Consider the following 14,685-nt stretch of genomic DNA (forward strand, 5'->3'; position numbering starts at 1 on the left):
TGTTATAAGTTGATATTAAAATCACTTTTTGTTTGCTTAATTGAAGACTTTCTTTTTCAGGTTTCCTTGCTGCAGAATGAAAGTGTAGAAAAAAACAAGAGCATACAGAGTTTGCACAACCAGATATGTAGCTTTGAAATTGAAATTGAGAGACAAAAGGAAATGCTTCGAAATAATGAATCCAAAATACTTCATTTACAGGTAAGAAGTTTAAGATGATGGCTGGATAAAAGGAAACACATCTGTGTTCCCCTCCAGGACTTTCTCAGGGAGATATTTGAGCAAAAGCCCTGACCTTTGTCGAACAAGGCAACTTGTTTCTCTTGCTTAAGTGAAACTCAGGGAAGGTGGCCTGGGTTTGCGGGCCGACCTGGGAGGCTGTAAGCACCTCTCCTCTCGCCTTTTCCTGGGGGCCAGCCCCGTCACCTCTCCTCTGTGCCTTTGATTCATTGTTGGTGAAATAAGACTCAAAGCCTGTGTTTTTAAAAATTAGCTGTTTTATTATTATTATTTAAGATTTCATATTGTTCATGAGTAGTTATGTGTAAAGTTTCACTTCCTAAAGTGAACTGAAGCCAAACTATTTTGTTCTGAATCTTCTAGCGATGCACGTACACACTGTCACCTTATTTCACCACAGTGAACCACAGGTACCTCCAAAATAAACGCATAAACCTTTGCTGCTCCTGAAAAAGGTGGTGTATAAATAAGCCTGATTAAAATGTGGCTCCTCATTTCTGTTACCAACACAGCCTTCCATTAGGTGCTTGTTACAGATTATTCTTCTAGACACTGTCTTCACATCAGCTTACTCAGAGCGTACCTTGGTGATGGTAATTCTGGTGTGTATCACACACACCCGTGGGAGAATCACATGTTGCCGAAATGGTCTTTCAGTGCTTGTACTTACAGTGTGTTTCCCTAAATTATCTGGAAGAGAAAATATTTCTAATAGCTCAGAGTCACGGCATCTTTGAGGTTTTCTTTCCTCCCGTTTTAATGTTGGGATTAGTTATCGTGCCTTGAATTGCATAGGGATTTATTAAATTAACTTCATTTGTGTTAAACTCTGTGGTTGTCCTGAGACAAGGAAAAACACAATGCACCATTAGATTGTAGTAGAAAAGATGCAAGTCATAAGTATTGAATCAAGTCAGAAAAGTACAGTGTCACGTAGAACACCACAAGCCTCCTGCAGGAAGTCCGTGGCGTTTTGCCGAGGCCTTGGAGGTGCTGGTCAGCGTGTCCAGACAGAGGCCTGTGCTGCCATCCGGTCGGCAGGTCCAGCTGTGCACAGAGTGGCCAGGGCTCAGGGGTGCGTGGAAATGCCAAGGGAATTACGTTATGCTAGAGAACCCCTTGTTAAGGCATATCAACAGCAGAAGGAAGAATGAGTAAGGAGTGGGTTGGTTTTTGTTTTTATATTTAATTCTTATTTTAAGATAGTGGTTGCCAAAGTTCTTTTTTATTGAAGTAGAGTTGATTTACAGTGTTGTGTCAACTACTGCTGTACAGCAAAGTGACTCAGTTATACACACACACATTCTTCTTCATATTCTTTTCCATTATGGTTTATCATAGGATACTGAGTATAGTTCCCTGTGCTATACTGTAGGACCTTGTTTATCCATTCTATATATAATGGTTTGCAACTACTAACCCCAACCTGCCATTCCATCCCTCCCCCACCCCCTCCCCCTTGACAACCACCAGTCTGTTCTCTATGTCTGTGAGTCTGTTTCTGTTTCGTAGATATGTTCGTTTGTGTCATATTTCAGATTCCACATACAAGTGGTATCATACGGTATTTGTCTTTCTCTTTCTGACTTCACTTAGTATGATAATCTCTAGTTGCATCCATGTTGCTGCACATGGCATTATTTCATTCTTTGTTATGGCTGAGTAGTATTCCATTGTATATATATAGTAGTGGGTTCATTTATAACCAAAAAAAATGAGAGTGTCCATAATGAGGTCATGGATGCACTCGCCCGACACCTCGGAGATTTTACATGCGTTCCTCTCCTCCATTCCCCACTTCCAGCATGAAAAGTTTGAATTTACTTTAATCATTCCACTGTGCGTGATTCATGTTTAAAACCGCCACGAATGAAGAAACCACTGAGATCGAAGTCAGAGAGATCCAGCTCCAAGCTGCGGAGCCCGGGGAGGTGAAGGCTGAGCAGTGCCATGTCTGCAGGCGGCGGTGACCCGCGCCAGCGCTCTTCTCCTCCTCCTTGGAAGGCAGGCACGGAGGAAAATAGGCTGCATGTCAAGAGAGGGACGGGGGTCAGGAACAGGGGCTGACGGGCTGGAAGCCCCTCCGGACGGCTGACCGTTTCCCGACGGTTTACATGGCGCCACGTCTCCTGGGTGATCTCAGCGTCGGTGATGTTCGTCACCATGGTTGCCAGCGCTGAGAGGCGGCCTGGACCATCCGCCTCTGAGTGAACATTGATGGCGGCCCTGTAGGCTAGGGCTGGAGGTGCCGGCTCTGGGTGGGGCTCTCCCTCCCGTCCCTCCCGACCTCCCCCCCCACCCCCCGTTTCAGCAGAGCCTGGCTCAGATCTGCCCCTCGGTCCTCACCCTAGAACTTCCAGCTGCCAGAGGACAGTTTACCTGAGCGCTGTACCGTGGCTCAGGACACCGCCGCCGTGACTGGCCGCTGTTCCTCGCTGCCGCCTTTGCCACTCTGTCCGCGGCAGAGTGGACCTTCCCTGCCCTCTTCCTTTCCTCAGGCACCTCAGATGGCACTGTAAGTGCCACCTCCTCCAGGGAGCCTTCCCCACCCTGTGCACTGGACCACCTGGATGGTGACAGACCTGTCCCTCTCTGTGTCATCTCCTCCCTTGTCTGAGTCTCCAGTCGACCCTAAATCCTGAAGACAGGCTTGTACAGGAGTCCACACAGAGTGCAGAGCTCCTGACGGCCCCAGATAGGGTGGATGGGATGCAGTCAGAGTTGTGCAAAGGAAGTGGGACTTAAGAGTGGGTTAGCTTTTGCCAGCCGTGGAAGGGTAGTTTCTTAATATTTTACTTTGTAAAGAACTTTTTTTTTTTTTTTTTGGCCGCGCATGCAGCATGTGGGTATCTTAGTTCCCCAACCAGGGATCGAACCCGTGCCCCCTGCGGTGGAAGCACGGAGTCTTAACCACTGGACGACCAGGGAAGTCCCTTTTTTCTCAATTTAAAAAGACAGCCTAGGGTTTCCCTGGTGGTGCAGTGGTTAAGAATCCGCCTGCCAATGCAGGGGACACGGGTTCAAGCCCTGGTCCAGGAAGACCCCACATGCCGCAGAGCAACTAAGCCCGTGAGCCACAACTACTGAGCCCGTGAGCCACAACTACTGAAGCCCGTGCACCTAGAGCCCGTGCTCCGCAACAAGAGAAGCCACCGCAATGAGAAGCCCACACACCGCAACGAAGAGTAGCCCCCGCTCGCCGCAACTAGAGAAAAGCCCACGCGCAGCAATGAAGACCCAACGCAGCCAAAAATAAATTAATTAATTTATTTTTTAAAAAAAAGAAGACACCACAATGAGAAGCCCGCACACCACAACAAAGAGTAGCCCCCGCTCGCCGCAACTAGAGAAAGCCTGCATGCAGCAACAAAGACCCAACGCAGCCAAAAATAAATAAACTTTAAAAAAAAATGTAAAAAGAAAAAAAAAGACAGCCTAGATGTGAGCTTCATTCCCGTGTTGCATTGTTAGCAGGAGCTGGATGACCCGGTCGTTCCCGCAGTCAGTGGCTCTGCCGGGCTGGAGGCAGAGCGCTCTGTCCACGGGCCCCTTGCTGGGCCCGGGAGTCCCACCCGCATCGGCTCGGTGACCGGATGGTGCCAAGTGACAGACGGTGATTTAAGCCCTAAGTGCACGAGCATGAGACTGATAGACTGATGCTCTGTGAGCAGGTCTCCTGATGAGGGTTATTCACGTCGTGTGTGATCTGTGCTGTTTCTCTCAGCTCCTGAATCCTTTTTTCTAGTAAAATCCTCACCTGCATTTAAGATTTGATTTTTATAGAAACACTACAGGGGCTGAGTGTAGACCGCTCTTCAAGAATGAAATCATGTTTGCTGCATCTTACAGAGAAAGCTTGATTTAGGTCAGCATTCTGCTTTGACCTCATACAAATGAAAGGTCTGTTTGAAAATAGCACGTTTTCCCTTGCTGTATGAGGAGTGCCTTTTAAATAGTGGTTGGGCCTTGTCTGTGTGTGTGTGTGTGTGTGTGTGCACGCGTGTGCTCGCTCCCATGTTCCCTCCTGCCCGCCACCCGCCTGCTGACTCCGTGTTCCTGGCTTATAGTTGGGGGCCTTGCTGTCATTTCAGACTCCACGGTTCTGCTCCCTCTCGAGAGCACCTCGTGCCTTCGTGCCACTGTCCCGTGTGCGTCACGAGTCCTGGGGCAGGGGAGGGGGGCTTGGAAGTGATGAGCAGCTTGTCCTCGTGGTTTACAACGAGGGCCACCAAGGAACTGCCACTGATTGATTAGGTTTCCATTAACTCCCCTCTTATTCTCACTAGTACCCACATCAGCCTAGTTTGTCATTTTGTCACTTGAGTAGGTAGAGGACGGGAGAAAAATTACAGCTATTCATTATGGGCATGGGCGTTCATTCATGTCAATAGGATTGTCCCCAGAAAATAGACTTTGTAAACTAACTACGCTTCTCACTATATATATTTTAAAATAAAGTGGTATCAGTGTAGAAAGAAGTGTTCTTTAGAGAAATCATCTTTACTTTTTAAATGTTAGCCAGTATCAGTGTTTCTTGGAAAGAAGAGGAAGATTAACACTGTATTTTTACCCAGAAAAAGTAACCCAAGCCTACATGTTTGTTTCTTCACGGTTATTAAGAGCCAGCAAAGGTGCTGAAACCTCGATGTTTAAAAATAGTCTCCCAAAAGGAGAAGTGAGCTCGGCAGGTCCCCGGGGCTCTCCCCTGTGTGGCCTCAGCCTCAGGGGCGGCCCAGCCACTCCCCAGCTTCAGGGGCTGAGCCACCCAGCCTTCAGGAGCTTTATTTCAAAAATGCAAATTCTTTTTAGAAGTGAAAACCCTTTAGGTCCCTGGCTTCGTCTAACAAGTGGGTAGGCCAGTCCTGCAGACAAACGGGGCCGCTACGGCTGGCACGCCAGGCTCACCGCTCCAGTTACTGTTACAGACGTGCTGGTCATGTGCTTCTGGAAAAGGGGGTTTCTGAATTATTTAAATCAAGCCTCGCTGGCTACAGCCACGTGTTTGTCAGTATGGTTGCTCTGCCCCAGTGGGCAGGGGGCGCTGGTCGCAGAGTGCGTCCAGGGAACAGACCCCCACCCACCCCGCCCATCGGCACTGGCCCCTTGGCTTCACCCGGGGCCCCGAGGACCTGTCTCCAGGGCCCTGTCCTGCTGCCAGCCCTGTGCTGGCAGCCAGGTCTCTGGAGCCAGGTGGCAGTGTGGTGGCAGCTCTCTCTTCTGGGACCCAGGCCGGGTTCTGAGCGCTCTTTGCAGCCACAGAAACAGGGCAGCCCCTCTGGCCCTGGAGGCTCACATAGTTTGGCCTCTGCTGGTCGCTCGACCCTGCAGGGGATGGAGGCCTTCAGACGGGGCCGATGAGTGTGACTCCAAGTCCTGAGCTGAGACGCTAGGACAGAGGGATGTGGGAGCCGCATGCCCTGCACCTGGTGGGTGAGGCCTCTCTGTGCCTCGGTCCCCTCCTGGAACTAGGGGTCTGGGTCCCTGTGTCCCCCGAGATGCCCGTGGGTCTAAGGTAAGAGGCCCTGTGAGGGCTGATGCGGGCTGCCCTGTTCCTGACCAGCGGGTGTCTGATGGTAGTGGCGCAGCGCCGGCAGCGAGTTCTAACCGTATTTTGCCTTTTTGACACCTTTGATGTGGAAGCGAGTAATAGACAGCCAAGCAGAGAAACTGAAGGAGCTTGACAAAGAGATCCGCCCCTTCCGGCAGAGCTGGGAGGAAGCAGGCAGCATGAAGAGCAGCGTGGAGTCCCTCCAGAACCGGGTGACCGAGCTGGAGAGCGTGGACAAAAGCGCGGGCCAGGCGGCTCGGAACACAGGTGAGGGCGGGCGGGCGGAGCCGTGCGGGTCTGCGAGGCCCCGGGCCGGGGGAGCCTGGCCGGGTCCCAGGGCCCCAGGTCAGAGCTGTGGCCGCCTTCGTGAGGTAAGCGAGGCGCCGTCCAGTCTCGGACGGTGCTCCTGGTGGCGCCTGCTGGGGCAGCTGGCTTCCTGCCGAGATGCCCGCAGCAGGGGCCCAAACGCTCCCCTCCGTGCAGTGAGGCCTGCGTGGCAGAGTGGGTGTGGGGCGGCCTGCGGGTCGGGGTGCTCCAGCCCTGCTCGTGAAGGCCTGGGGGACAGAAGGTGACCAGAGGCAGCAGGGGACCCGGCAAGCCCAGCAGCGTGTCCGATACCTAGAAGCCACCGGGGCCGCTGCTTCAGGGGCCGAGCGAGTATTCTGAATATCTGCACGAGAAGGATTAATGGGGGAAAGAACAAGGATTATTGTGATGCACGTGGGGCTGGATTCAGCCAGCCAAGGATGTGGAGTGGGGTGGGGGGAGGAGCAGCTTAAGCCCTGCTAGGGCGCAGGTGAGCCCACGCATGGGGGCGGGAGGGCAGGGGCCGTGAGCCAGAGGGCAGGCGGCCCCAGGCTGTCGCCTCTCGGCAGGCTGTGGATCCCGCGGCCCCCGAGGCCTGCGTTCCAGGTCCTCCACGGGGCAGGCGCCACCCCCGGCAGCCACGGCGAGTCTGGGCTCCTGTGCTCAGATGCGGGTGGGGCTCGGCTTCTCCAGCCCCGGTGATAGTCACGTGTCTCCGCGCCCATCTCTCCCGCCCGCCGCCGCAGGCCTGCTGGAGTCCCAGCTGAGCCGGCACGACCAGATGCTCAGTGTCCACGACATCCGCCTGGCTGACATGGACCTGCGGTTCCAGGTCCTGGAGACCGCCAGCTACAACGGCGTGCTGATCTGGAAGATCCGGGATTACAAGCGGCGGAAGCAGGAGGCCGTCATGGGGAAGACCCTGTCCCTCTACAGCCAGCCTTTCTACACCGGCTATTTCGGCTACAAGATGTGCGCCAGGGTCTACCTGAACGGGGATGGCATGGGCAAGGGGACGCACCTGTCGCTGTTTTTTGTCATCATGCGTGGAGAATACGATGCTCTGCTTCCCTGGCCATTCAAGCAGAAGGTGACGCTCATGCTGATGGACCAGGGGTCCTCCCGGCGACACTTGGGGGACGCTTTCAAGCCGGACCCCAACAGCAGCAGCTTCAAGAAGCCCACCGGCGAGATGAACATCGCTTCCGGCTGCCCAGTCTTCGTGGCCCAGACTGTGCTGGAAAACGGGACGTATATTAAAGATGACACCATTTTCATCAAAGTCATAGTGGATACTTCGGACCTGCCTGACCCCTGACGAGTCTCTGGGGAGGCGGATTGCGCAGAAGGCAGCTCCTCTGGGGGGTTTGAACCGGCCGCCTCCCCCGAGGTCCTCGCGCCCAGAACAGGACCTGGTGGAGCGGAGGAAGCGGCAGAAGGTGGCCGCAGGCCGGCGGGAGGAGCCACGCGTCAGGACACACACACCATGTTTTCTAATAGACTAGCAACACTTCACTCGGAAGAATTATTTATCCTTCGACGAGAGAAATACTGCTGTCAGAGAAGGTTTTCGTTTTCATTTTTAAAGATCTAGTTAATTAAGGTGGAAAACATATATGCTAAAGAAAAGAACCATGATTTTTCTTCCTTAAACACCAAAAAAAGAACACACACACACACACACACACACGCACACACCTGGGGATAGCTGGACATGTCAGCATGTTAAGTAAAAGGAGAATTTATGAAATCATAATGCAGTTCTGCTATATTCATTCTAAGATTCAAGAGTGCAGTCCTGTTTCAAACATAGCCCGTTGTCTGTTTTAAGGCCTCATCTGGTCTCTGCTTCAATACTCTGTCAGAAGACCCTGAAGTGCACCTAGGTCTTTTTTGAAAGTCTCTAAATTCAGAATCGTTTTTTAATTTAAAGTTCTAAGATAATTGTTACTGCAAACATTTCATTTTAAAACGTTGATAGACTGATATTTCTTGGAAGAAAATGTAAAATATCAAACACTGGTTATCACTTGTGATAGGAAAGAGAATATTCAATCTGTTGCTATTTCTCGTTAGAAATGTAAACCTTCAATACCTGTCGTAGTTAATGACACTACTTCAAAGTTGTTACGAAAGGAGAACTGCTCATGGATGCTGTGCATCGTTTTCAGATTTATAATTGTTTTCACCCTAAAATAGGGCATTAGTTGAACTTTGGAGTTCTAAACAAAATCCTGTAGGTTTTTAAAATTCTGCCCCACGTGTTCAGACGAGCTCTCTATTGCTGACAACACCGACCTTCCGTGTCCAGCGTCCGGGGGTGGGCAGGTGACTTGTGCTTGAAGGAGGCCAGAGCAGATGTGTTTCTTCATCCTGTCATGTTGCTGCATCTGTTAACAGCGTTTGCGTAGAGATGGTGGCATACTGTACCTGTGCCTTAGATGTGACATGCTGCTTCTCGACCCCAGCTTTGTGTTCACTGTAATTCCAGAAGGTGATAGTTCAGCCAGACTTTTCTCTTGATCACTAGACCTTTTGCCTCTTCGAGGGCCCTCAGACAGCCCTGTACCTGCTGAGGAAGCCGGGCCCCCTCGTCGGCTTCTGGAGCCTCCACTGCTTCATTATCACAGATTCCAAATCTCTAGGCCCCCAAAGCGAGCAGCCCGGTCCGCGTGCAGGCAGGGACAGGGCAGGAGCCGCGCCTCTGCGTCCCCGGGCCGCGGGCTCCCACACCACCCGCCGCGGGGCCCTCTGAGCATTCCAGAGACTGCTACCTGGGGGGCCGCCCGGGCTGAGCCACAGGCATCCCGGGGCCCGCCTCTCTCTTGGGAAGGGTGGCCCTGGGGTCTGTGGTCCCAGCCTGCGCCTCTCCGGGCGGCATTTCCCACCCCCGTTTACCTTCTCTCAATGGTCCAACTGTGACAGAGCGGGGCCCTGCTCCTGTGCCCCCTGCTATGCACCACGCTCCATGGGTGCTCTTACCACTGACGGGTGCTACACGTGACGGGTGCTTCTTAGGCAAAACCAATGTGTGTGAACCGCCGCATCTGTGCCACTCATCCAAAAGACGCGCCCACGATTGGCCAGCTGGGCTGCGCACCTCAGACTGCCTGCCTCCGGGCTCCCCGTGGCCACGCGGGGGACGGCGGGGTGGTGCCCGGTGGCCCCCGTGTCTCTGGTGCTGCCCTCCGCCCTGGGTGTGCCTTCGCCCCAGTGCCTGCTGGAAGCACCTCCTGGCCACCGCCGTCCCAGGCTTCCATAAGTGACCTCATGGGTTCCAAGCACCTGCCCTGCCCTTCGGCAGTTAAAATGCTCAGTTGTCTTCATCTCTTTTTCTTTCCCATCCCCTGACCCCAGAATTGCTTTGAGGGCGAATCAGTGTCATCGGTTCTGCCCAGTAAGGAGTCGTGTGTCCCTGCTCAGAGGAGGGCCCTCCTGCAGGTGCTGTGGGACCACTGTTCCCTCCAAGTGCCCAGACCTCCTCCAGGCCTGGGCCCGGTTCTGCCCTGGAGACCCGGGGGAGGTGAGGCTGCCCGGCGGGCCCCACCCGGCCTCAGGTGGCTCTCCCAAGGCCAGGGGTCACCAGCGGACTTCCTCCCCCTTCACGGAAAGTATGGGTGACGTGAACAAATTCAGGATAAGCAACATCTCGGTCTGGTAAAAAAATATTCTTTCCCTCCCCTGGGTTGGAATCCTGTTGGGGGTGGGCCGCTGGCAGCGCCCCAGAAGCATCCGTCCCTTGGTGGGGGGACTTTTCCAGCAGCTCCTCCCGGTGGGAGACGCCAGGCCCCTGGCCGCCACCCAGGAGCCCAAGGGACCCAGCTTCACTGTCCCCCGGCGGGAGGCTGGGACACGGCGGGAGCTTCAGGTCGTGGCTTGGTGACGGTTGGTGGTAGCGGGTCGCACGCCTCCCTGGTGCCCGCGGGCCCTCCCACCACCAGGGCCCCAGCGACAAGTGACGGGTGCCGGACATGGCACGTGGGTGCGCTTTTCCCATTTACCAAAAGTGACAAATTCCGCACAGAACAAAAGCGCTCCAGTGCCGCAGAGGAACCGACGCCGAGTCCCGTGCGGGGTCAGCGCCCCTGCTTCCCCGTCGCCGCCTGTCGTGGAAGTGAAGACCGCCGGGTCCGCCTGCCTGCGGGCCTCTGGCCAGGGGCGGGGGGCCAAGGTGTCGGGCCGGGCGGGCTCAGCGCGTGCCGGGCTCTGGCTCTGGGGCTGGAGCACCCCGGGCGGCTCACCTGGGCCTCTCTTTACAGGTTGGGGGTCTCAGTTTCCCGGGTTTGTGGTGACGCAGAGGAGCCGGGTAAATTGCTCCGAGACCTGTCACACGAGAGGGTGGTGCCAGCCCCCGAGAGCGAGTCAGGCGGCGTCACCGAGTGGCCGACGAGGAGGGCCGCCGTCCACCCCACCCCGGCCCCGCCCCGGAGCCCAGCTGCCAGCTGAGCCGAGGCTCTTGGCCAGGCGGCCCTCCTGCCCCCTCCTGTCACCTCCCTGTCCCGGTGGCCGACTCCACCAGGCCCCCCAGACGCCGGCCAGGACGGCGCAGCCTCTCCCCAGCAGCTCGTCTCCTGCAGCGTCCCCAGCCGCCCGGGGCCACACGTCCCTGTCGACACCCCCTGCGCTCTCAGTGTCATGGGGGTGGTTGCCCGCGGTGGGCCCGGCATCCTGCAGCCCTTGGGCAACATCAGGCAGAGGAAAGGGCGGCTGGACGAACCCTTAGGCACAGCAGGGCCCCGAGGGGGTGGGGAGAGAGGCGGGACCCCGAGTGCACCCTGGGGGGCGCGCTGGCCCCTCCAGCCGTCCAGGCCCGCTCCTTCTTCCCGCCTGCACGTGGAGGAGTGACCATCATCCTGTGCTGGATGCAGACCTTTCCGGCCCCAGCATCGCTGCCTGTCTTCACAGGTTGGGCAGGAGATGAGATTCCTCGTGGGGCCTCTTGCCCACACCTCCGCTCTCCAAAACGTGTCCCTCTGCTTGCGGTGATTATCAGTGCTGGAAAGGGCTCAGGCGGAGCCGTAAAAGTACTATTTTTTAACTTCTAGTCCAGATCTTTACTGATCAGGCCGCCGAGGAGAGCTGGGGGAATTCCAGGAGTTCCTTTGCATCTGTGACATGAAGGGGGGATCTGTCACCCAATCTCCTTCTCAGCCCAAGACCATGGTTCTGCCTTCTGTTTGCAAATCTTGATAGTTGTGTTTTTTCCAAAGTAGAACGTGTCCACTAGGGTCAGGTCAGACAAGGTCGGCGTGAGGCTCCAGTGAGGGCAGGTGACCCGGTCGGTCGTCTCTGCTGTCTGTCTGGCGGTGCTGGTTGTCACCAGGGCCCCGGGGCAGCGGGGGCGGGGCGCGGACCTGGAGGCGTGCCGGGCGCTTTCTGCTGGCCTCGGGTGACCCCGGCCACAGGTGGTTGGTGCCGTTTGCGGAGGCCCGAGTGGCACCAAGCAGTGCCCGCATTTCATTTCTGCCACTGCTGCTGTGTCCAGAGTCTGTCTTGTGAACTCACGACGAGAGAGGTGGAGTCCAGGACGGCTGCAGCACTCCTGCAGTTCGTGGTGATCGGGTCGTAACTCAGTCCCCTTAGACCAGTGAGATAACTTCCACAGCAAACTCAACGACTTAATCGGTAAACACAAAAGCTGGCATGATTTTCAAGGATTTCTGTAAGAATTCTCTGTAGAATAACGTCTGTGGTAAAGGAAGCATGTAAATCCACGCAGACAATCGTGTCGCATTTCCAGAATCGATTCTTTCTCTGATGGCTCCCTCTGTGTTCAGTTCTCTTACCCAAAACAAAGACCAAAGAAGGCCAATCTCTCATTTGACTCTGTATTTTTAACCTGCCTGTTTTAAAAATTGCATCTGTATAACCGCTCGCTGTGAGGACCCATCTCGACAGTCCAAGTGATTGTGACCAGTGATTCGCGTCCCGTGTTCTGCTCTTCTAAGAAAAAAAACACAAAAGGACAGTGTAAGTTATTGCCCAGCAATAATCATGTTGTTACTGTGGGTTAGCAACATGGCTGACTTCCTGGTAGCATTATTATGTTTGATATTTTTGTTTACTGTATACTGTGTGTGGTTTTATTTGGTATTTATTTGTGTTTTGAGGTCTTGCAACGTTTTTGTGTTTCTGATGCTAATAACTAAAGTTTGTACGAGTGTAGAATGCAAACCTTTGAGATGCTGAACTGTCTGATGAGAGGGAAATAAATCTTACTGGGAGTCTTGGTTTCTCTCTCACACTGACTCACAGGCCGTGAGGCGCCCCTCCCTCCCGCGGTCGGGCCCCTGCAGAGGATGCCGCGGGTCCCGCCGTGGCTTCCCGGCTTTCCCTTCAGGCGGTGGCTTTACCTTGAGGGGGTCCCCGGGGCCTGTGCACCCAGCAGCTGTGCTCGAGTCCATGGCTTGGTCCAGAGCAAGCCAGGGGGCCTTCACCCTCACGGAGATCCTGTCCCATTTCCGCCACTTTATCAGCTGTGGGACTTCGGGCTCTTTGAGCCTCGGTTTCCTCGCGTGTCAGGGGAAAGATAGCGTCTGCCTCCTTTCTGAAACCAGGGGGCTGGCTGTGGGCCCCGCCAGTGCTGACGCCGAGGGTGGTTGTGGGGCCTCCGGGCGGCGCCTTGCACGCCGCCACCCGCAGTAGGGACACTGGGGGCACAGGGCCAGCACGTGCCTGCCCGGCTCAGCACCAGCGGGCCGGTCTCCCCGGGGCGGTCAGGCCCCGGAGCAGGAAGCCCTGCGTCTCCCACGGTGTTCCCCCGAATCACCAGGTGTGGGGGCTGCTTTCCAGCACCGCGAGGCAGCGCGAAGGCCCTGGGGACCGCTCAGCCCTTCCCCCACTGGCCCTGGTCCTCCACGTGTCGCCGCTGCAGCCCCCAAAGCCCGTGCTCAGCCTCACCCCTTCTCTAAGTCACGGCCTGGGGCCCGGGCCGCCACGTGCACCCACCGGGCAGCAGGAAGGGGCAGCGCAGGAACCAGCCCCCAAGGCTGCTCCCACCCAGGGGCTCGGGGCCTGGCCCGGGGGTGCTGCCCGGGCCCCAGGGGCTCAGTGTTCCTGCCCACCCCGCACCCGGAGCGCTGCAGGGGAGCCCGTGGCCCCCAGCTCTTCCTACACTGGGTCCCCCCACACAGGAGCTGCCAGAGAGGGGGGCACATTCAGTCCCTCCGTCTGGGGGGCGTCCCAGGTCCACGCACCCCTTGCGCTCCACCCTCCTCCCTGGGCGCTCCGGCCTGGCGCCCCACCTCGGACCTGATGCCACCACGGGTGCTGAGTGAGGCCCCGGGGCCCCTCAGCCCTGAAGCTGGAGCGCCTGGCGGGTGGCAGCGCGCAGTGTGGACGGCGACGCGGGCGGGCAGCGCGCGGAGCCGTGTCCGCGGGGTTTCCAGCGCCACCGGAGGGGCCGCTCAGCTGGAATTTCGGAAGCCGGATCCTTTCCACCTTTTGGAGTTTTTCCCCTGCGTCTTACGGGGCAAGAATCGGCAACAACTCCCAGGATGAAGGATCCGCCCGCGGTTGCCCCTAGGCCGAGGCCGCAGACCCGGGCGCCGGTCGGCCGCAGGGCTGTTGAGGGCGGGGCCTCCCGGCGGCTCCCCGGCGCCTGGCCCCGCCCCACCGCGGTTCCCGCAGTCGGCCCGGGGGCGGCCTGGTCCCCGCCTGCGGAGGGACCCTCGCCGCCTCCCTCAGCCCCGGGCGCGGGGTGGGCTGCCTGTTCTGAGCCCTGCGATGAAGGGGGGGGCTCCAGGGGAGCTGGGGACTCGCTGCCGCTGTCCCCTCTGCAGCCGGGGCAGAAACGCCGCCACGCTGCCGGGACCGAGCCGTCCCGGGAAGTGTGCCCGGAGCCCCGGTCCCCCGCACGTGCCCCGGACGCCCGTGCTCTGCAGGGTCTGTTTTAGGTAAGAAGAGCGAGGCCTGGAGAGGAGGGGGCGCGGCCCCGGAGCCTCCCTGCGCTTTGCTGTCTGCTGTGTGGCCGGCCTGCTTGGGGGCCGCTGGGACCTCACGGGGTCGTTTCCAGCTGTGGGATCGAAATTGGCGTCGGCGGCCTCTTAACCCCCCCAACCCCACCCCCCAGGGGAAGCGGCGCCAACGCTGACCCCGCAGAGGCCCAGGGCGCGTGTCCCTGCACAGCGTCGGCTGCCTGGAGGCTTCGTCCCGAGCCCGATCACAAGATCAGAAGTCAGAGATTGAGAGGAAGCTTGGAGTCACCCAAGCCCCGGGCCCCGGCCTTGCTCCCGGGTGACCCCTGGACCCCAGGGGAGGCCTCGGAGTGCGGAGGGCAGACCCCAGAGACGCAGGCAGCCACTGCCCCCGCCAGGCCCCGGGGGTGGGCTGGGATCTGAGGACCAGGAGAAGGCTGGCCCCGGGGTGGGGCTGCGGGGCTGCAGGCAGAGCCCCCCGCCGCGCCCAGCACCTCTGTTTCCTCGTGGGTAAAATGGGGATAGCAGCGCCTCTGCTCGCAGGCAGTCGTGAGGCCGCGTGAGGCCGGGTGGAAGGCGCTCTTGGGGGGCAACGTGTGCTCAGCCAGTGGTGCCGACACACCTGGACAGAGCACCTTGAGGTGACCTCGGCCTGCTGGGCAGGGTGGCCCGGCC

At 57.2% G+C, this 14,685-nt stretch overlaps 1 protein-coding gene across 6 annotated transcripts in view; it reads left to right on the forward strand.

Moving 5' to 3' along the window:
- Positions 1-12,319, forward strand: part of TRAF3 (TNF receptor associated factor 3) — a 116,636-nt gene extending 104,317 nt beyond the window's left edge. For all 6 annotated transcript variants that reach the window (XM_057543102.1, XM_057543101.1, XM_057543100.1 and 3 more), the window contains 3 exons: positions 61-201; positions 5,881-6,055; positions 6,841-12,319. In XM_057543102.1, coding sequence (XP_057399085.1) covers positions 61-201; positions 5,881-6,055; positions 6,841-7,412 — 888 coding nt within the window. In that variant the 3' untranslated portion in view covers positions 7,413-12,319. The remainder of the gene's footprint in view (positions 1-60; positions 202-5,880; positions 6,056-6,840) is intronic.
- The last annotated feature ends 2,366 nt before the right edge of the window (positions 12,320-14,685 follow it).

Source organism: Balaenoptera acutorostrata, chromosome 3 (genome assembly GCF_949987535.1).
Source record: "Balaenoptera acutorostrata chromosome 3, mBalAcu1.1, whole genome shotgun sequence".
NCBI lineage: Eukaryota > Metazoa > Chordata > Mammalia > Artiodactyla > Balaenopteridae > Balaenoptera > Balaenoptera acutorostrata.